Source organism: Eucalyptus grandis, chromosome 9, assembly GCF_016545825.1.
Source record: "Eucalyptus grandis isolate ANBG69807.140 chromosome 9, ASM1654582v1, whole genome shotgun sequence".
Classification (NCBI taxonomy): domain Eukaryota; kingdom Viridiplantae; phylum Streptophyta; class Magnoliopsida; order Myrtales; family Myrtaceae; genus Eucalyptus; species Eucalyptus grandis.
Window position 1 is genome coordinate 25,469,898 of NC_052620.1, and position 22,887 is coordinate 25,492,784.

Below are 22,887 nucleotides of genomic sequence, written 5' to 3' on the forward strand. Positions count from 1 at the left end.
CGGAAGCTTTGATGATCCGGTACCGGGTACTGCAAATTACAAAGGCCCATCTAAGAAAGGAGAGAAGGCTTTCTGGGCCCAACACGATGCGATCGGGCCCACGAAGGGCTCTCGAAAGTACACGGCTCGTTCTGCTTTTTCTTGCTTCTGGTTGGATTTGAGGATGGATGATGGAAACGACCCGACTGGTCAAAAGGAGCTAATCGAGAGGTGGGGACGGACTGACAGCAGAGGCGGCCCTAGGGAGCGGAAGCGGTGGCCGGGACACGCAAAGCTGACTCCATCACATGGATTTTTCCTCCTCCAACAATAGTCCAATCCTTTCGTCCTTCCAAGCCTTTAGCTCCCACCAAACTCGGGTGCCCCGAGCCTGACCTACCAAAGCAGATCCTCGCGACCCCGTTTGTTCTCCCGTGATCAATCGATCGATGTCTCGAGTAGGAAGCGACTTCTCGCATCTTGCAATAACATAGAGAGCGGGCGCCATTAGAAATGATTACCGTGACTAGCTTGGGTGGTGGTACCACGCGCAATTCCGACTCGAAAGGCCATGTGATGCCAGACGCGTTCGCACCAAATACGGTCAATGGTAGCCAATGGCCGTGGCTTCTTTCTTCCTTCCACTGTGGCCGAAAAGGCGAGACAGATTTTCAAGCCGATGACCCCCCCACTTTGGCCCACCTTTTCGCTTTTCCTTTTCTCAGTCTTTGGCAGGTACCAATTTTCCCTCCCCGCATGACTTAATGGTCTCTTTATATTTCGCTCGAGAAATAGTAGCTCTTTTTTCTATAGCTTAAAATTCGTACGAACATATATAAATATATTTACGAATATATACTCGAATAGATATTCGCATTCGCGCGAAAAGCAAACCGCGTAGCTAGTAAAATCCTATTTGAAAAAGCTGTGCTCTGAATAAGTTAAAAGAACTCGGAAAAAGAAAGGAAGGACCGAACGCCCTTCTTTCAAAACGACGATTTGCGCAGGCCATCATTGCCCGTGTATTATTCAAAGGCTTGGAGAATCTAGAGCCCAAAAATGGCAATTAAGCTTATAAGACTCTGCCATTGTCTTTTATGCTAGAGTTAGAAAAGTTTCACAATGCCATGTGCAACTCAATGCAGATGGTCAGAATCCGCAGAGGCGAAGAGGCGAAGAATAATGAGTACATTCAAACATAGAACTAGAAGAGCTTGTTGACCTCTTACGCAGAAAGCAAAATATCAATCGTGCCACAACATTTTGCAGTAGCTGTGTCCTTGAGATGCCGGATGAATTCTTGAAAATGTTTACCTAAATTGGTCCTGCTGGTCCTGTGACTAATCTAACGTTAATGTTTAAGCAAAAGGAATTTCTAAAGGTGGCGGAAAACCCGAGTTCCTCAATGAGAGGAACCTCTCAGGATGTTAGAGATTAGAGAAATCGATCATTGAACATTTCCAGATCGCCGTCGCAGTAGCCCGGCTACAGTTTCTACCAAAAGAATGCAAATTTCTTAACTGAAGAAAACAATTAAGAACGCCACCAGCTATCAAATTCAAGAGAGATCCAGCTTTAAGAGAGAGTGGAAAGAACAAACTCCACAGGCGAATGAGATTGTCGAGACTTTAAGAAGTGCCATGTCCATGTTGTCTCCTCTGCAGCTGAGGCTCTTCCAACTCCTCCTCCTCCTCCTCCTCCTCTACCTTAATCTCCTCCACGGCCTCCTCCTGGGCCGCTTCCTCGGCGCCAACGCCAACGGCGGCCGCGGCTGCGGCGCCCACCGCCGGCCGCTGGGGAGGGGGGTCGACCCTGCCGTCGAGGCAGGCGGAGCACTTCCTCTCGATCCACCCTTCGAAGTCATACTGGCCGTGACCCATGATGGGCCTCCCGGAGCACAGCCTGCCGATCATGCCGGCTATCACTCCCAGCACCGTGATCACCGCGAGGACCGCAATGACCGGCCCGACCGAGCCGCGGCCGGCGTGGGAGGTGTAGGCCTGGGCCGTCACGGGCGTGGGCGGCGGTTGCTCGTACAGCGGCGTGGCGGTAGACATGCCAGTATCGACGGCAAGGCTACCGAGAGAGCAAAAGGACCCAGGGGTGTACTGGGTCGTCCTCAGGGAGAGAGTACAAACAACCTGCGAGGTTCTGAAAGGGTTTAAGAGGTTCGGCGCAAAGATGAAAACCTCGGAAGCGGTGGGCTTCGGCGGATTAGGGAGATGGAAATCTGCTCAGGTAGACATCATGGTTCATGGGGATTGGAAGTGCAGAAATTCTTTCACTGGGTTTCGGGGCTTTAGGGACAAAAAGTTGGGGAGAGAGAAGTCACCGCTCGGTGAAGAACTGATCGCAAAAGGGAAAACTTTTTTCCAAGGGCTCCTCAAATTTTTACTTTCTTCCCCTCTCCCTACATTTCCACCTCTCCTTTTGCTTTTCTTTCCTTGAAGAAAACAAAAATTATTGGGAAGAAGAGACCTAGTTGATCTGTGATGATCTAAGGGTGAAAGGTAAAGCGTGCACTGTGCACAGAGAGAGAGAGAGAGAGAATGGAGGAGGGGCAAAGCCCAAGAAACGTCCTTTCTTTTTTATTATTGTTTTTGATAAAATTATGGAATGTGGGAAGAGCTTTCTCAGGACCTTTTCTAGTAAGGGGGGGATTTATGACTTTAGGCTGCTTGAATATGGCATAACCATCAGCGGTGCTTCTTGTCTTTTGAGGTCATGCACCTGATCTGAAACGGAAAGAGCGTTATCTTTAATTCCCGAATTAAGGTATATATTCTTTGATAACGGAAAAGAAAAAAAGAAGGAAAGAACTTGCATTTGAAAATTGAGGTATCAGCCCTCTTTCACATTTTAATTAGACGTTCCCGGAACCTGAATTTTCCATTCTTGCGGGAGGGGATGTTATCGTTCCCGTTATTTTACTCTAAAGGATATGTTTTTTGGACATAAAGAAAGAGCAGTGAAATTTTTGGTGCCATTAGCCTCATCATATCTTATGACTCCTTGTCTCTATCATTTTTATTTGTCCCTTCTTCTCACGCGTAGCAATAACAGTGAAAGGAGCAGCAAGGCTGGGTACTGCCTGTCATACCCCTTTTCTCTTATCCACAATAAAATACGAGAAAAGAAAACGACAAGGACAAGACACGATGCGGTGTTACGGTATGATGTTGCAACGCGAAGAATCGATTTGAGCACCTGATATGATGAATCCCAGTCTCCTCTTGCGCTTCACTGCTTTGAAAATTGTTGAGACCCCTGATGAACGAGTCGTTCCAAACGAGAGTGACTTCCTACTTCCGATAGTCTCCAAGAGCAAGAGAGGGGAAGATGGTCCAATGGCGATATTTGCTGATCAGCTTTGAAATGGGCCCTGTTACCGCCCCGAGGACGGTGCAGATTTTGAAATTGGGGAGGACTGTTTATATGTTAGAAAGGCGGAGGCATGTTGACAGACGTCGGAGGCAGAGAAAGGCCAATAATCAATCTTCAGGGAGAATCTCGTCGCCAATCAGAGAATAATGTCTCTCTGGGTGACGATGTCGATCAGGACTCTTCTTTGATATTCAATTATTTGGGCAGATCCGGCTAGGTCAAAAGCTTGTATTCTATAGAAAGAGAGAGAGAGAGAGAGAGAGAGAGGGGATGGCTGGTCAGGCATCTACAGCTTTTCCCTTGTATGTCCTTGGAATCCAAGCACTTCCCTGTCGATCTCACCATCTTTTTAGATTTCGACAGCATTTATGCGATTTAAAAACTTTTTAAAACAGGAAGTCCATGCTTCAAAAGAAAGAGGAATATCTACATCTCAAATGTTCTCATTTGATCGTGTCTTTGCACATCTAGTGATGATGGGACAACCAACGCTTTAAGTTATCTACTCAACATAGGAACACCAAATCGATAATTTACGGATGTCACAACTTTGTTTTAAGGCAACAACATGTCCCATTTATTTCATTAGTCCACTTTAGTTCACGGAGCCACACTGCTTCCTAATCTGCCCACTCTGCCCAGTGAGAATTCCAACATTGCCTAACTTCAACATGGAAGCGGCGAAATCATTATAGAACAGCGTGGGGTTGGTGGTGTAGGAATCGACGAGTGGGGCGGCTCTCGCGTCAGCGATCAAGGCTTGATCCGATTCGAGTAGGCCCGAATTGTTCACCAGGTTGGCGTAGTAGTAGTTGTCGAATTTGTCCACAGTGGAGTCGAGAGGAGCGAGGTTGGTGTTGGAGGCGTCTTTATTGGGGCATGTGCTCTGGAGGCTCGATAAGAGGGAGGTGTCCAAGGTCGGGTCAGGCTTGCCGGACCCTTTGAAGTTGAAGAGCCTCCTCTTGAAGGTGAAACACTGGGCAAAGCCTATGGTGTGCCCTCCTAAAAGTGATTTTGAAAAAATGAGGACAACTCATTAGACTCGCTTCCTTTACATATACAGCGCTTCCAAACATACCTTGGTTATCTCGTATCAATGAAAAAGACATGGATTTCACGTCTTTCTTATTGTGATCGTGATCATTAATTCTGTCTATATTCTGTTAGACCAAAAATAGTTCATATGACTTTATTTCTCTGTGGTTATTGCTCTTCTGGCCTTGGTATTGCTCGGAGAAGTCTGCTTTTTGTTCACTACTATTGCATGCAGAGAAAATTAAGTACCTGAGAGGACCACAACATCCTTCAACTCCAGACCCTTTGAAGTGAACTTAGCAATGATGTTATCCAAAGGCTCAATAGGCGACGGTATCTGTTCATTGGCCGACTTGTCGCTAGCCGTGATTCCATCTCTTCTTCCCAATAGTACGGCCCAATAAGGTCCACCTGACTAAAACTCCATCAAGGCCAATTAGTTTTTCATTAAGTGCTTATTAGCTTAGGAGCCATGCTCAACTATTGTATTCGTGAAGAAGAGAACTGGGGTTTATTAAGGTACCATATAGACGGCTTCTCTTGCAGCTAGGGTGAGTATATCAGTGCACGAGACGGTGAAGGGGCAGAAATTCTCGAGGTCGGCTTTTATAGCGTCGATGACTTCAAAGCCTCGGAGAGAGTTGCGATTTGGCAAGGCGTTCTTCTCGCCCTTCATGTCTACGGTGTCATCAAGAAGCACGGATCCTTCGCAGCCCTAACATCGATGGTGTAGTGTTGTTCAGTGTCTAGGGATAACATAAGCCTCGAGTCCGGTCACATGCTTAACCATGTCACGATGTTAGGTAGCAATGCAAATGCGAAACATATGCCGTCAAGACTTTTCCTAATAAAACGTGCTGTACATGTCTCTGCTAAGTCGCCAAACCGAGAAGAAGCGACAGAACCTAAAATTATCATCGAGGAAAAGTGCACGCAAATAAGCTGCAATCATGACGACACTTGGATCGAATTACTTACATCGACGATGCAGTCATGAAAGTGTAATCGAAGAAGAGAGGCAGCAATCCTTGTATCTTTCTGGAAGGCTGCCCAAACGTTGGATCTGACGATCCATTGCAAGCGAGGGCACGATCCGTCATAATAATACGGAGAGAGCTGGCCTATCGGGCTATGAGCAGGGAAGCAAGAGACTGCTAAGATCAAGCTAATCAATGTGATTTGGAATAGCAAAAGGTGCTTGGAAGCCATGGCTTGCTTGACTTGGCTGTGTGTGACCAGCGAAAGAAGGGATGTGGGCTAATTTATAACCAACATTAGACGAAGTTCTATTGGCTGAAGATTAACCGTTGTGACTCCACTATAGTTGCTAAAACCTAGTGGCCACATCTACAACTCGAGTTTAATTAGCAGTATTGGCAGTCATGAGCCACTTTTGACATAATTTCTTTCTTCTCTTTTTGATGACGTGAAACTTCACCTTAAAGGTGATAAACTGAGTTCCCTAAATATCTTTTTTTTAGATGTATATGTAGTTGTATTAGAAAGTGTCACATCTAAAAACTGGTGTGATAAGCTGAACATTAGAACATTAGACTTTTAGGTGGGTCGCAGGCCACGCCGATGGAGATGGGCCCGACCTGTGGCTGAACGATCATGCCAACTTTAGGCAGGTCTTCATCGGCGGCAACAGCGCCGGGGGGAACATTTCGCACACGCTGGCCACCAGGGTTAGGTTGATGGGGATGTTGGCGGGCGTGAGGATGGTGGGGGTCATGCTCGTGCACCCATACTTCAGCACCGGGATCGACCAGATGTGGCTGTACATGTGCCCGACGTGCGGTGGGCTATCGGACCAAAGGCTGAAGCCGGCGGAGGAGGATCTGGTGAGGCTCAGGTGCGAGAAGGCGTTGGCGTTCGTGGCGGGGAAGGATCGCTTGGGGGAGGTTGGGATTGGGTACCTTGAGGAGTTGAAGAAGAGTGGGTGGAGAGGGAGTGCGGAGCTGGTGGAGAGCGTTGGGGAAGAGCATTGCTTTTTACCTGTTGGATCCGAAGAGCGAGAAGGCCGGCGAGTTGAGGGACAAGTTCGCCTCCTTCATCAAGCACAACTGATCCATCAGGTCGGGAAATTCGAATAATGTTTGATGTGTGGGATCGATTAGGTCTCGTTGTTTGGTTGTTTCAATAGCCTGTGTGTGATGAACCTGGATGAATGGATGTCAACAATCTTGTGAGTTTATCTAATAGTTTGACCGTCGTCAGCTTGATCTCAAACAGCATGGCCGCCTTGATCATAGAGCTTCAACTTGCGACCATACCGGCATTGTCAACAACCTATGAATCACCCTCTCTCTCGATTTTATGGTCGTTTAAGATTTGTGTTGCCCAATGTGGCATTTATTGAGTTAATACCACAAAAAACCCTAAACTAAAACACTTCTAAAAATTTTATCCAAAACTAATTTTTTTTATTATAAAAAAACTCCACACTGATATGTATGTGACAAATTTACTTAAAATTAATTTTTTTATAATAAAAAATCTCAAATTAATACACCTATAACAAATTGAAACAAGAGCCAAATTTTGAGCGGGGAGACCGCACATGAGATGCCCGCACTTGTTCTTCACTTCATAACGTGGAAAAGTCTGTTGCAGTCGATGCAGATCCGTATTCAACTAAGCAATTGGAAGCAGCTCCTTTACTTTCTCATTCAAAAGGAGCTGGAAAAAGCACTTGCTTGAGCATGCTTTTCGGTACGTCTCGTGCTTGTCCAATTACGTTTGTTTATACGAAGTGGAAGGTTAACTCAGCGATCACATTGCTTGCTTCGGCACTATAGATTTCATTGTCATTAAGCAGGGGATGACATACGAGGAATTTTCGCGCCTCGTGTTTGGATCTAAATTTCCTTGGAGATTTCATCAAAAAGGCTTCTCTTTTCTTGTCTTTCTTATCATTCTTCTTGTTCTTCTTCTTCTAGCTGGACAATTTCATCAAAAGGTTGAAAGGGTGACCAGCTGAACTTGAACAAGCACCTCAACGATCAACACATATCCCCTTCATTTTCTTTTTTATTGATTAAGACCCGACTCCAGAAAAACAAAAATCAGCTCATCTAATTAACCAAACCGACCCGACCGTTCTCTTTACAATCAAAGAAAAGCAAGAGATTTCTCACTTGTTCCCTTTTGGTGCGGGGGAAGAGAAATGGAGATTTCTCAGTTGACGCGATATTTGATGATGGCAAATCGATTTGGAAAGGTAGTGTGGAAACATTAAACAAAGCGCACGTGCCAAAAGGGTTCTGTTAAATGAGGTCTTATTTGGAGAGGGTCGGACCCTAATGACATCTTAAACAAAAAAAGTCAATGAGAAGATAAGGGATGAGGAGGAGGAGGAGGAGGAGGAGGAGTGATAGGAGGGTTTCATGTTGATGCCAGTGGAAGTACAGATGTCCACATAAGGCAGGCTAAGGATAGATACTTCAATCAGCACTTTGCATTATTTTCTAAAGTTAATTGGCACTCAATTTGTCTAGTGGATTGAACAATTGGAAAGACGAGACAAGAGGTGCACCACTTCAGTACGGGTGCTTAAATTCATTATTGCTTTATCAAGTTCCTTTTTCACTTAAAAAAAGAAAGAGATAAAGCGATTTAAAAGAAACTTTTTTGGCTGATAGTCATTTTGGCATGGTAAGTTAGTGCTCGCAAGTCAGAAGATTAGATTATTGTACTTTTCCAAAGTTTGCCCACTTTCAGTTTTTTTTTTCTTTTTTCTCTGTGATCTTACAATTTTTTATCTTGAAATTTGAAGAGTGACCTTTCAATGTTTGATCCTGAAATTTGAGGCTCATGCATTCTCTATTCATACATTTATGTTTGATGTCGACATTTGAGGATTGTGCATTCTCCATTCATACAGTTACTAGAAGCATACGTGTCTATTAGACTATTAAGAGTTTTTTTTTTTTTTTCATTCATGTGAACTTGGAATACGAACTTATTTTTGATGAAAAAATTTCGACAAATTGCATGTTGCTTCGCATGAATCTTCCTCTTTTCGATAACATGGGAAGGGCAGAATTCAAAGTTTATTTTATCCATCAATGTGAAAAATAGAAACTCAATAATAGTTAAAAAATTTCTAATTTCCGTTGTTATTTGATATAGGGAAATTTTGTATACACTCAACAAATTATTGCAATATTGGGAGAAGATAACAAAAATCTTTCAGGGAAATGCTTTATAGTAAGAGTGACAAAAAATGTTAAAATGTTCAGTCAATAGTTTGCAACATAAAAACTATTTTGTTATAAGAAATCCCATGGTGTTTAATGAGGCAAGTACAAATTCTCCTTGAAAACAAAATGAGTGGAAAATGTAAAATAAAATAAAATAAATACCCATTGTAAGGAGAATGATTGATTTATTACAAATTAAAATACCATATGTCCCTTATAGAAATAATCTTTAAAGAAGAGCTTTTCATTATGTAATTATAAAATATAGATGCTAGCAGTTATAGGGATACAAGATGGCTTTAAATGGAAGGCTGTTGTTTAAAGGGGCTCAGTGGTTTTGTGAAATGTAGTCAATTGATTAGTACAGCAGACGATGGACATAGTAGGTCGCATGAGCAGCATCTAGCTCCTCCCCTTACTCTAACTAAGTTTACTTCCTCATTGACATTTCTGTAACTTTAACTTGATTAACACCCTGTCGAGAGGTTCATCCATACAGGACTGATTTAGAGCCGACCTCCTTTCAAACGTTTCTTGTCCACGATCAATCCTGGGTACATTGAAATTCATAGCCTAGGATGTCTGGATTCTGAATGGGGAGGTAAAAGAAGGGCTGCAAAAACTAGCCGGTTGGGCTTTTTCGGGGTACTAAAACGTGGCCACCTATGATTGGCCCCCTCTCACTCGCCGCCCCATTCCATGCATAAAGCCCTATCCGTTAGCTTCTTCTTTTCCTGAGGTTGAACATAATATTACCTATTTATCCAAAAATATGGCGTATCGTCCGAAAGGACATATGGATGATTCTTGAGGTTCGGTGACAAGGATCCTCCAACCATGTTCGGTATTCCCACTGATGCGTCAGATACGTTAGTAATGAACATCACACCCACCCTTACAGGCAGATTAATCAATAGATTTGATGAATGAGAACCCCCCAAAAAAAAAAAAAAAAAAAAAAAAAAAAAAAAAAAGAAAACACGAATGGGCTACAGGATCTCTTCCTCAAGTTCATATAGTGTGAAAATACTGAATCCTTCCTGAAATGATGTGCTATGATGATAGAAGGAAATTGACATGTTGTGACGATAAAAGACGAGGCAGGACAATTCTAATGGCGTCTCCATCTATCTCGCCCCAGCAAGAAAGAAAGAAATCACTTTTCAGGGAGGAAGATTCCCAGACAATCCCTAAGAATGATGCACTGCCTTTCACACTTTCAACTAAATAAAGATAAGGATATGCTGGGAGCAGTGAAATTTAGGTCATTGCATGAGAAAAAATGCAGAATTACCATCATCGAGTCAAGAAACTAGAAGCTGTAGTGGAGAACTCACCTGCCATTCAATCTGATGAGTAATAGACTGCAAGTTCACCCATAAACTATTCTGGAGAAATGTCAATCATATCGAGAAACTCAATCAAGGCCTCGATGCTTCTATATACTTACATAGCAAGAAATGTATACAGGTATAAGGTCAGAATAAGATTGCCAAAATAAGCAGAAGAAAGGCACAATAAGAATTAAAAATTTCTGAGTGAAGAGAACTGATCCTGCAAAAATTGATAGCCTCTGATCCAACCTTGTACAGAAGTATGTATGTCTGGCATGTGTGATATGTAATTGTCATTTGCTCCTTTATGTATATACCTTTTTTTATCTGAAAAACTTGTGCTGTAAGAGTAGGAAAACTCATTTCTTAAGCGTATCAATTTTGCTCTTCAAGCTATGGATCTCGCAGTTCTCTATCTTCTTCCATGCTGTCACTGGCAGTGTGGGAGGTCAACCCGGGATTTCCCAATGTGAAATGAACTCTGAGGAGAAGGAGATTGGGGACCGGTCATCTTCAAGGAGTCACCAGAAATATCCATTGCCATCTGAAGAACCGTCTGAATGCCTGATTTTTGTGATCGGAAAGCTTTGATGGGATGTCTTTGATTATGAAGCCTATACTTCTGCAATCAGACAAACCAAGAATTGAGCTTAAAAGACTTATTTTAAAGAACAAACAAGTTATTCATTGGTTGCCCCTTCATAGAGATATTTTCACTCTCCCTAAAAGTCAATGAAACGCAAATAGAAGAGATGAGAGTTTCACAAACCCACTTGCAGATGACTTTTGACTTCATCATTAGTAAGGCCATCGACCTGCATCAGTTCTCTAATCTGCTTTGGAGTTGCAACTGCAGAAGTTAAGTGTAAATTATTAGCTGCTTACAAAGGAAGTGATCAAAGAGTCGAGCACCTTCTTGTAGTTATGTCACAACATTTGAGTTTCAAGGAAAAGAACAGATTGAGTCGAACGTCTATATTACAAGAACCAGCATATATCTCAACATCTTTCCATTGTTATGATGCGAACAGATATGATCGTACTAGTCTTCCGGAAAGGAAATTCCATTCTCTAGAAAACTCAAATATGTGCGAAAGTAGCAATCGGAAGTAGACTATGGATAAATTTGGAAAAGGAATTAAACTTCTTGCAATTTCGATTTGGAACAAGAAAAAACCCTTGCTAATCTCAAGGCATCCTCCTATGTGAGTTGGTGGTGTAGCTGAAAAAGTAAAGAACTTGGGAAAGGTTTCTTCCCTCTAACACGTTCAGAATAGATGAAAGATGTTTTTGGTTCCGCTAAAGAATAGATAAAGGATGTTGCAACTTGCAGGCCTGAGGACAATACACGTGTTAGTGTCCACGACCCACATGTTTGGATCGAAGGAAAACCCAATCACGCAAATAGGTTAGGCTCCTGAACCTCCTCTTAGACAGAAATGAGATCACGGTTAAAGCGACCAAAGCTGTTTAGCATCACAAATTCCTAACCTTGCGGGCCACCCAGTTGCTGCAACGCATCGAGGAAGCGCTGATGCAGCTCGGGAGACCAGGACCGCCTCCGCTTCTTGGCAGTCTGTTGGTTTCCGCCCCTCGAACTTGATGGAGCATTGCAGTCGACCGAGGAAATCGTCCTACTGCGACCACTCACTGTACCGGTAGAAGAAGATGATTCTTCGCTGGGGTTCTTGATCCCAACCCCGAGGGATAAAAACCCATGCAACGGAATCTCCGCCAGTTCACCTGAAGCCATAGCTGAAGGGAACAAGGGGTGCGATTGTCTTGCGTCTGCATTCCTGCTCTCACAGGTCCGGAATTGCGATTGATCTTCGCACGCGGCCAGCTTCTGCTCTTCAACAATCTAACGCAGCACAACATATGAATCGGACACTATCTAACCTCAATTCATCGATAAGCATAATTTGGACAAGGCATGTCGTTCCTGAAACCTCTTTCGGCTCTTGAAATACCTCAGTCTGGAGTTCTGCTTTAGGGTTTTCGTTTAAATCGAAGGAGGAGGAGGAGGAGGAGTTCTCCGCAGTGTCCACCAGCTTGGGAGAGCTCGTCGTGCATCTCCTCTCGTCTTTCGGCTTCTCTCCAACCCCTTCGCTCCCGCCAGCATCATTCTCCAACGGGATGAACTGCTCCAGAACCGGCCGAGCGCTCGGTGCACTCGGTCGCATTGACCCGTTCTTGAGAGCCTCGATCGCTGCAAGATAGAGAAAAAAACCAAACACCAGAAACCCCATTAGTAATTCCCCTCCGGGACTAAAAAAAATTCGATAACTCTCGCGGGCGGCGATGACTTCACTCGAGCTGACCGACCCTCGCTTAACAGGAGCATGCAGAGAGGGAGCTCGCGCTTGAACGCATCGATCTTGTCGAGCTCGCCCTCCAACCTCTCGACGAAGTCGTCGAGCCTGGAGGATCCGTCGCCCACGTCGGCGATCTCCGTGAGGAAGTGGCGGATGGTCCTGGGCACGAAGGGCGGGGGCGGGCTGGAGTCCGAAGCCGAACACATTTCCGGGCCACCGCGTCGATCGCCTCGCCGCCGCCGCCGCCGCCGCCGGGAGAGAGACTCGGTCAGATCTTGAGAACAGTGCGGTGATGGGGAGAGGCGGGGGAAGATTCTTGGTTCTTTTCGGGCAAGGAAGGGAGGAGGAGGGGAAAGAGGACACAGTCGTCGCGTTTTTTCTTCTTTTTTTCCCTTACGGAAAGATTCCTGCTCGGGTCGTCGCGTCCTATCCACCCAATTTGCCTCCTCCCCTCGGTTCTTTTGCTATAATTTATGTTTTCAAACTGGGCCATTCCCCCTTTTTGTTTCTCCGCCAAGTACAATGTATGTTACTTTCTATAGTTATTTTATTTTATTTTCTCATTATTCTATGATCGGATAAAATTTACCGGAAGATCGATTCTGTCCTGTCCTTTTTCCTTTTTCATTTTTCTTTTTCTTCTTTTCCGGGTTTCCGGTCGTTTTGCTGAAAGCAAGTCAATTTATAATGCAAATTCTATTTCTCTTAAAAGAATTTCTCTGTATATTTTTTATTCATGAAATAACGACTTTTAGAAAGTTGAGGCAATTCGTTTCCACCCACTTCAATTCCTTTGCATTTCCTGGGCCGGACACCACGCGGCATAGTTCGCAAGTTGATCCTTATTCCATTCCGTTTATACCGGCATCATTGACAAGTTTTAGGTGGGCGTGGGTCTATAATATCCTTTTTCCATGTTTCACACTCACATCTTTCTTTTCCTTCTTTCATAAGTCAATGCATATCTTGCCCCGATAACAGCAAGATTCGACCAACGTTCCTTAGATTCTAAGGGAAAAAGATCTTTCTACAAGAAAAATTCTTGTCCCAGTCTCTGTTCCATCCGAAGAGGAAATCGACCCTTTAAGGCCCCATGAGCCACGACGGAGAAATTCAAATTGGCTCTATTGAGTATTGATCCATTCTCGATCACATCACCAGCTCCCCCCTCCATCCACCCGACGGTGCAAAAGTCAAATCTGGCGACGACATGTACGGTACGTTGTTCTTTGAGCTGAACAAAAACTCGAAATTTGCATAATGTATACAGCTTTCGACGTGCGCACTAAAGGGCCGTTTCTTTCGACGATTTTAACCTAAAATCTAACTCGGTGAAAAAATTAATCTCTCTGAAAAATTATAAAAACAGCCATATCTGACCGCATGTAAATATTAGTATATTCTGAAAGGTTCAAAATATTTCGCGCTAACTAAAATTTCGGAAGATCCAAGTAAGAATAACAAGCGCTAGACCCTTGGGTGAGAAGAGTCCAGCATCCAAATGACATCTAGGAGTGCAGAAAAGCCCTTTCTTTCACCCAAATTTGTGGAAGTTCTCCCAACTAACCTAAGTGAATGAGACCATAAAAGATATCACCGCTAACCAGACAAACAAAGTTTGTAACGGACCTGAATATCCGAATAACCCATTATAGTTTAGGATAAACAACATAAGCCACATCCTCCTGAAAGAATGGAAATCGAACCTTTAAAACTGGGTCCGCAGCAAAATTGAAGAAAGAGTAACCATACATATCACCGTATTGTTCCCAAACTCAAGCAAACAGAGTGATCTCCAGACACTTCTGTTGTGACGTTTATGAAAATCAGATGAATAAAGGCACTGGCAGAGGTCAAGGAATAGAACAACAAAATGCCAAGGGCCATATATATTTTCAGTGAGGAAAATACAAGCTACTGGACTGTGATGAGAAATTTGTTGCTAAACAAAATTGCCCACCTCTTGCGGGCTTCAAATATGTACATTTCAAGTAGCCTTAGTCACCTGCCTTTGACAAAATGCGCCGTGAGAAGCTTTGAGACTGAGAACCCATTGAAAGAATCGACCTCTAAAAGTTCTCTCAGTTTCTCGTCACATATAACTCTCCTCTTATCCGATGGATCCTATGAGAGCAACAGAAAACTTTGTCAGAGCCAAAAAATAAAATATAATTTCTTCAAATCAATGTCGGATTACAATAACAGTACTAATATGTTCACAATTGAGAAAAATAAACACCTACTAAAACATTAACTGGACAAGTCATACACCACCCCCGTTAAGTTGTGGTTTATCACATGATGAATGTCACCTACTCAGCAATATCAAATCAAAAAGGAAAGATTCCGATATGTAATAGCCACCACATACCTGCAAATCATTTTGTTTTATATAATCCCACATTCGCTTTACGACGTCAGCTCGAGATAATGCACTTTCACCTGTGCCAAAGAACTTCACTAAAGCATCTGAGAGGGGTAGGGGGGCAGTAAAACCAGAACCTCTTTTCTTCTGCTTTTCATCTTTCTGCTCTTCTTCATCTGGACCGAGTAAATGAACATATAACTTTTCTAAATGACTAGAATTAGGCCGTTTCTTCTGTAGGGTTGCACAATTCAATAATACATGGAACCCAAGGGTGGTGAATAAACCACTAACCAAAATATTAATCATCTCAAACAGTTAAACTTTTCACCTCACCTTCATCTCTTGTTGCCTGACATCTCTCCTCCTTTAGAGAATTCTTCTCAGGAGCTGGCAATCAGAAGTAATGAAATAACCATCTTGTTACCATGAGATCAAGAAAGCATAAGACAACATTGCTATAGAGAAAGGCCACATGATTGTAAGAAAAAATTCAAGAAAACCATAATCTTTTCCACCTTCAATTTCATTTTGCATTCTTTACTTTTCACAACCATTATTTTGCACCCTGAACTTTGTAAATAGACTTCAAATTGCATCTAACATCAGATAACATAATTTCCATCAAATTGCATCTAACATCAGATAACATAATTGCCATTTTACTTTCAAAGAACCAGTCGCTTTTCTAAGCCATCCACAAAGAAAACCTCGACCAAAACCGTAACTGTAAACCACCGACTGCTGGACGCCTTGTCGCCTCTGACAATAGCGACACACCAGCAGCCTCTTGTCATCAGCCCCCATAGCAAGGCAGCCACGTACATGTGTCTCTTTCCCAACACCCTCTAGGCCTTCTTTGCAACTTTGTCACCTTGGATAGAAGACTATTGACCATTGCCACTCTCAACTCAGAGGGTGAATGATAGCCAGGATGTCAAGTACAATCCGGAGATTGCATAACCTCAATCAGCAATATCCAAGATCTGACAGAGCTTGCGAGCAGACAAGGTGAGAAAGGGGCGGGGGTCGCACATGAAGGTCATCTAGGCAAAGGCTGCTCTCCGAGAGAGAGAGAGAGAGACAAGGGGGTTGGGGGAGGAGAGAGAATAGCTTCAATGAGTGGAGGCGCCGGCAACTAGGTTATAGTTAGGGTGTTAGTGGGTTCTTGCTTGGGGACTTTGGGCTTCTTCTCCTGATTTCTAACAAAATTGAAGAGGAAACTAGTGGAACCATAGAACAAAATGGATATAACGTATATTGAGGCCATTCAATCTGTGTCTTTTAGATACCTCAAGTTAAAAGTCAATAAAATCTTCTCACATTATTATCTTTTCTTTTTCGCATGGTATCTCATGCTATTTCCAAAGCCCATGCTAAATTCACAACAAAGTGATTCCAATTTAATAGCATCATCTTTTCAAATTTCGCTCGCTAAATGGTTTCTCTATTTTACCACCACCAAACAGCCTAGTCAGACAAGCAAGTAGCAGAAACATGTTTACTCAGGTAAATTTTGATAAGCATTTTTTTCAGACAGACCAGAGACAAAGGCAACGAAATGAAAACGAAATATCATGTGAACATCTCCTTTGGTTGTTGCACATTATAATGAAACGAGTTAAAAAAATTACCTTCTCCACCATTTAATGGCCAAATATGCTTGGAAAGGGCTTTATTCATTTGAAACATGTTGATAGTATCCACACAAAAGAGGGACCGTAGTGATTCATCACAAACGATATTTTGCTTATTCTTTGGATCTTGCAAGTTATTTGCCCGGATGTATGCCCAAAGCCTCTTCACAACCTAAAACAATATATCATAATATTAATGTAACGTATTTTGGACCCTGCATTACTTTCCTTGGGTCAAGGATGTTTCATAACGAGATGGGAGGGTGTTTTCAGGCGAAAAGCCTATTGCAAGATTTTTCAAAAAGTACTAACGTTACCTCTGGTCTAGCCAGATCAGGCTCCCCAGTGACCACTTGAAGTTGGGGAGAGAGACTGCACAATTTATTAAACCCACCACCTCTTTTCTTAACTCCTTTGTCCTCTTTAGAAGACCTAACAGGTAAGAACACGAAGTTGTTAAGTAAAAGCACCACTAACCAGTCTACAGTTACCTATCACCACAACGACATCACTTATCCATAAGTACAAAACTGAAGTCATCCTAAAAAGAAGCCACAGATGTCTCCACTAAAAGAACAAACTAGAACACATATGTAAAGCTTGACTATAAACAGGCCTCAACCTATAAATTCCAGCAGCACAACATATATCACAAAATCCTGCACTACCATTTTAAGTTAAATTGCATGAACCGATCATGAGATTAGAAGCACCCTTTACCATTCATATAAGATACAAGAAAGCCTACTTGCCAAGGTCCCATATCTCCATTCTCAGTATAATATTGGAGTTGGGGGACTCTTTTGAACAAACAGAAAGTACGGAACCATGGTAAAAGTTGGTGCTTTGACTTAGAGGGCTTAATGCCAAGTAAAGCATAATAACTACCATCTGAAGCACCTCAGTACTTCAAATAAACGATCATTATAAAAGAAAGGACCCAGAAGGAAGGATCTCCAACTAATTCCTATCTGCAAACAGGTGACAGCAACTCACTGCCGCCACACTGCGAGTGAATTCTACCACTGGCAAAAGTCTTCTTTTTGTTAATAGAGTTAAATCTCATGCAGGATACATCTAATAATCATTAAGAAAGCTTAGAGTAGAAAAAAAAAAGAGAGCAATTTATCACCCAAAATCTAACTTCTTTTTATGACTAAGCTGAATTACTTAAGAAACTGGTTACAAGAATTGGGAAAACTCATTTATCTCACCACTGTGCCTCTGAACAAGATCAAAGAATGAAGCAGCTAGCCCTTTGATCAATTCGTTGGCACAGTTGTTAATATTGATGGGATGAATATTTCCAAAGCAGATACAACACACTACATTGCCCAGCTAATCAGCCTGCTTTACCATAAACCAAAAGGTCCTGGTATCAGTCCACCCAGCAGAATGCTAGAGCCTTGTTGCTTTTATTTTCAGACGGGATGCCCGTTATTATCCGGACCCCCAAAAACAGGCTAAGGTTCAGAAATAGAAAAAAATTTGGGTCCAAAATTAACTGAACCACCAGCACAATTCCCTGCTGAAACCCAATTCAGTAAATTTTTGCCTAAAGGTAATCCCGGGAACGATTAAAACCAGATGTAATAGGACAATCCCTGCCTAAAAAATGGTGTGACCATAGTTCCCTTAGAGGACATATACAATGTAATCCAATTTAAAGACTGATAAATAGTAAAACCATCCAAATCACTTCTTGTGGCAATTGCAGGCAAATCTTCACATGATAAAAAACCAAAAGACCAGGCTGCAAAGGAAGAACGGGAAAGTAGAAAGCCTCACCGTCCTTTCTTGCTTCTCCGTCCATTCATCTCTTCCTCTTCCTCATTTTCATTTTGTTCATCTTCTTCAGCTTCTTCCATAGCATTGCTGACTTCTCCATCTGAGTGAGAGTCAACAGACTCCTCATTCTTTGTCTTCTTTATTGCATTTTCTGGGTTTCACATTGATTATTTAGCCCATAAATCGAGTCATGATAACAGTGTCCCATCCAGGAGGGATAAAAAGCATATGAGAAGCATATTCCTCCACTTTGTGTTACCATATATATGACTGAAAGAACATGCAAAACGAAAGGCCACAAAGGTGCCTTGAAGGTGTCAATTGTTACATTGTCATTCTGTTTGCTATAAGAGATCATAGCTAGAGAAGAATAATCAAGACCACGTTGCACAGAAGAGAACGAACAATGCTTAAGCATCAAGAAGAGGGCATTTTGCCTGGCTGCACTATTTCAAACTGCCAACTGAAGGACACAATATCGGGAAGTTTCTAACTAATTCGCTTAAAAGTCCCAACTTGAGATGAATTTTTCAAAGTTAGGAGCTGCTTTCTTTTTTTTAATGATTTAGTGCAATTGAACCTGTCTTCGCATTACTCCAGAAAAAAAATCAAGTACTCCTCTGTCCTGCATTATTGAGGGGTTCCATGAACCAGAACACAGACAGCTTTCAAGTTGAATTCAACTTGTAGCTCTTCTCAACTCTCACCTCAGGAAATGGCTAAGGTTTCATCAAGGCCTTCACCCTGAAACTAAAGTAATGCCCATTCCCTCAGAATCCATTCAATCTGATCTGGATGGGAGGTAGTAGTGAAAGGACTGCTCGGAAGCCAATATGGAAAAAAAAAAAAATTCTGCAGTTCCTCGGATGCTTGACAAGACTGGCTCCTCCGCACACCACACAATGTGAAACTTCAACACGAAATTACCAGATAAGACTGGAGCCCCTTAGGGAGCAGGGCTTCTTTATTGAAGTAAGGGAATATGAACGAAGGACACTATCAAAGGCATGCCACTGATACGTCGAAGAATGATCATTTAGACATCAAAGTATGACTATTCTGGTAGCATGAATGACTATACATATGGCACCTGTACTACTTAAACTATACCACTGACAACTACTTCCAATCAGAATGAAACATTCAGAGCCCCCAAAAAGAAACTTGCAACTAACAAACGTTATAGACTCCTTCACCATAACTGATTCAGTTTTGACAGCCATAGAGGTGACACAGACCTAATATTTCTTTCTATAACTGAGGTCAAAAAAAAAAGGCAGGAAAGAGTCCCTCATATCATGTTCGACACCTCATAAAAAGGAACTAAGAGCGAAATAGAAGAGATCAGGCCAAAATCAAAAGGAAGCATGGTGGTTTATGTACCAAAAGCAGGAACCACTCATGTTATACAGTAAAGATAAAAACTAAAAGCAAAGAATGATATCTAGCCTCAAAGCCAAAGTTCAGCAGTAACTCAAAAAAGGATCAAACAAATACCATCATCGGCGTCTAATGGCCATATATGCTTGGCAAGGGCTTTATTCATCTGAAACATGTCAATAGAATTGACATGGAAAAGCTTGTGCAGTGATTCATCACACAATATTTTACGCCTATTGCTTGGATCTTGCAAATCTTTTTGTCGGATATGATTCCAGATTCTCTTCACAACCTAAATTAAGAAAGGAGAGCGTGAATATGAGGTGTATTATACTCTTCCGACAAATCACAATCCTTTTTACTGGATTTACCTCTGTTCTGGCCAATGTAGACTCTCCAACAAAACTTTGAAGCTGTGGAGAGAGGCTACACAGCTTATTGAATCCTCCTCTCCTCTTGTTTACTTTTTCCTTAGAGGCCGAACTAGAGAAATAACATTCACAGGGACTACCATTAGAATCATCGGCTTGAAGCTCAGAGACTGTAAGATCAGTGCCAGTGACATTCATCCATTACAATAAACAGGCATCTAAATGATTAGCCAAGTACTTCACAAAACCCCACAAAAGAAAAATCCATGAGTTTATTTAGACTTGAAATCAATAAGTACAATTAAGAGACTTCCCAAACTCTTACCTGAGAATCCTTTTTCATACCTGAATTTTCGAATGTTAACTTCAATTTCAAGCAAGTGGTAATGCATTTAAATGTTTCTAATGTTTTGGTAGCTTCATAAGAAACTGGATAATGTCAGCAGACAAATGGAAAGTTAACAATATTCAACTAGTCATTTGAGAAATAGGAAAAACCCACCAGAATACTGCTTTCGCCGATTTTATTAGCAAAGGAATGATCACCGACAGAGGTTATGATACAACTTCCTTCTCATATAGTTCAATCTCTAACTAGGAGTGATGCACTTCCAATCTGATAAGGAAGCTAATCGATACATGATTTGTCGATAGGCACATACCAAGAGTCCAAGAATATCCTATAACATCTGATTAAAGTGACCATTCATCTGGGTTAACCAGCATGCAACAATGGAACGTTATTGCAAGTCTAGAATGTTTAAAGCTGACCCCTAAATACCGACATAAACAGAGTAATCTCCACTCGACCATTGGCTCCAAGAAAAGATAGGAATGTAAAAAGTAGCACGTTGCGGAAGTCTTGGCCAAAAATAGGACCCCCAAATATCCAGCCTAGTTTCCAATGGCACTTGGAGAACAACAAAATCTCCAATGCACCTGCACATACAACAGCATTCTAACGGAAAGGCCACGTTTCAAATTTTGCTCACTTTCCCTGTCCGAACTCCCAAATAACTCGTAATCAAAGAACTACAGAGAATGACCAAACAGCATGAGGCATACTCTAGACAAAGGAAAGTGCAATACGGAATAAACACAAAAAATCGCACTGATTAATCTTGACCTTCACAGCACCAGAATCGGCAATCATCGTCTCCCTCGACCACACCCAAAACTACATCCACTGTCTCAACTTAAAAAAGGTGCCTTTTTTATCCACAAATAACCGTCACCGAAACGATACGCCATTCCGAAAACAGAAAATGCTCGAAAGAACCCCGAATCTTACCGCCTCTTTTTACTTTTCTTCCCCTCTTCTTCATCATCTCCTTCTTCTTCTTCCTCCTCCCCCTCTTCCTCTCCATCTTCCTCCACCTCCCCATCCTCTTCTCGCTTGACGTCGGGCCCGCTGCATTGGCCGTCGTCATTGGCGCCGTCCTCCGGATTCCCGATGGATTGGAGATACGCGTCGATTTGCTCCCTGATGAACGTCTTGCGGTCGGACAAATCGAGGCCGAAATCCGACTCCAGCTGCCGGCGGACGGAGCCGGCGGTGGCCTGGTCGAGGTCCGAATTCCGGAGGATCTCCCGGAGCCGGCTCGCGAGGTCCGATTCCGACACCATTTCTCACCTCCTTCCTCGTCGGGTCGGGTCGGGGCGACGACTGTTTCCGATGGAGAAGAGAAGAGAAGAGATTCTTCGGAGTTGGCGTCTCATGCAGAGTGCAATAGAGAGAAATTGAATCCAATTTGGGGACTTAAAAAGGCGACCGCGAAGACGGCCACAAGCGGGGTTAGGGGGGCGAGGGCATTTGCGGCATTGCGCCAACAAAAATCCGATTGGCCGGCCCTTGCTCTTTCGAAAGTGGAAGCTGTTCTCTAAAGTCGGACCGGTTTCCGCCAACTGGTTTGACCGGTCGACGTGATTGGAGCCTTGGAGGTTGGTCGGAACTGAACGGAACTTTATGAACCCGGGGGAGCAAAACGGGAATTGGGATTCGAATTTCTTTAATTGGGTTTGCCAGAGGAAAGCGAATAGCGTGAGGAGGGAAGGAAAGTCAGTGACGAAATTAGGTAAATGTATCCTTATCATTGAGTGCACCCTTGAATACTTGTGTGCAAAAAGAATAATGATTGCTTTTCCTATCGAATTAGGCATCATTCAGAATACCTACCCTTTCCAATTGGAGAAATCAAATATGTAAATGGGCAAGATAATAATACATTGTACAATGAAGAGATTTAATTCCCATTATAGATGAAGGAAGTACTAAATAGAACTACCCAATATCCATGCGCACTATATTTGTTCGATCTGTATTTTGTAAGACTATCGAAAATCGACTAGATCGTCATGTATAGCAATTACTAAGTAAAATAATTACAATGATAATTAAATATTTTCTATGTAATAAAATTTTATTTTTTTGCTGGAATTGGTCAACTCGTGAGGCTCATGACCTCAAAACTAAGAGTTCGAATCCTGTCCTCTCATAATTATCTGAAGCCACAGTCAACCTAAGATCCGTAAGTAACTCCCTTAAGGCTTAGGATTGTCCCTATTCGTGTGTATTAACTATTACCCAACCGGTTATCCGGCAACTGACTTGGAGGGACAATGGTGGAGGAATGGCACCTGGACCGTATGGACCGAAATGCCCCTGTGATCGTGCTTTTGTGGGGGACCTGGAGACAGACACCTGAACCTAATTGTTGGGACCGGTCACATGAGGCCCAAAAGACAGGCCTCATGGGCTCAATTGAAAAATTGCGAATAGGTGGAGCAGAGTCTTTAACATTGCCCGTTAAAACCAGAATTCAATTCCTTCTATAGTAAGATATCTACATTTCTCGGTAAGTTGGCCACTTGTGCTTTTGTTAGTGTGTGTATATATATATTTTTTATTATTTTATTATTTTATTATTTTATTATTTTTTATTATTTTACTCTATTCATACTCTAACTCTCACTCTCAGAATTTTGGTCTCTACCTCATTGCAGGACGTGGAAGTCGAAACCCAACACTTAAATTGTTAGTATATTAAGTGGCAAGAAAGTGATTTTGTTTCTTCACTACTTTTCTCCATAATAC

At 42.5% G+C, this 22,887-nt stretch overlaps 4 protein-coding genes and 1 pseudogene across 4 annotated transcripts; 1 reads left to right on the plus strand and 4 right to left on the minus strand.

Annotated features, from left to right (window-relative positions):
* Positions 1–1,072: 1,072 nt before the first annotated feature.
* LOC104418761 lies at positions 1,073–2,745 on the minus strand. The gene has a single exon (XM_039301391.1). The coding sequence runs from the start codon at positions 2,034–2,036 to the stop codon at positions 1,608–1,610; it is 429 nt and encodes a 142-aa protein (XP_039157325.1). The 5' UTR covers positions 2,037–2,745; the 3' UTR covers positions 1,073–1,607.
* A 1,024-nt stretch (positions 2,746–3,769) lies between these two features.
* On the minus strand, positions 3,770–5,632 carry LOC104418762 (peroxidase 10). The gene is made up of 4 exons (XM_010030204.3): positions 5,377–5,632; positions 4,922–5,113; positions 4,648–4,813; positions 3,770–4,365 (listed from the first exon to the last, which is right to left on the minus strand). Exons 1-4 carry the CDS (start codon positions 5,605–5,607, stop codon positions 3,959–3,961), a joined length of 996 nt encoding a protein of 331 aa, XP_010028506.2. The 5' UTR covers positions 5,608–5,632; the 3' UTR covers positions 3,770–3,958.
* Positions 5,606–6,573, plus strand: LOC104420522 (annotated as a pseudogene).
* A 3,401-nt stretch (positions 6,574–9,974) lies between these two features.
* Positions 9,975–12,699, minus strand: LOC104418763 (transcription factor HHO2). Its single transcript, XM_010030205.3, has 5 exons — positions 12,263–12,699; positions 11,908–12,146; positions 11,429–11,798; positions 10,711–10,787; positions 9,975–10,559 (listed from the first exon to the last, which is right to left on the minus strand). Exons 1-5 carry the CDS (start codon positions 12,456–12,458, stop codon positions 10,368–10,370), a joined length of 1,074 nt encoding a protein of 357 aa, XP_010028507.2. The 5' UTR covers positions 12,459–12,699; the 3' UTR covers positions 9,975–10,367.
* Positions 12,700–13,938: 1,239 nt separating this feature from the next.
* On the minus strand, positions 13,939–21,538 carry LOC104418765 (DNA ligase 1). Its single transcript, XM_010030206.3, has 9 exons — positions 21,085–21,538; positions 19,794–19,905; positions 19,540–19,714; positions 18,043–18,193; positions 16,572–16,686; positions 16,252–16,426; positions 14,954–15,007; positions 14,624–14,793; positions 13,939–14,376 (listed from the first exon to the last, which is right to left on the minus strand). Exons 1-9 carry the CDS (start codon positions 21,417–21,419, stop codon positions 14,254–14,256), a joined length of 1,410 nt encoding a protein of 469 aa, XP_010028508.1. The 5' UTR covers positions 21,420–21,538; the 3' UTR covers positions 13,939–14,253.
* Between the last annotated feature and the right edge of the window lie 1,349 nt (positions 21,539–22,887).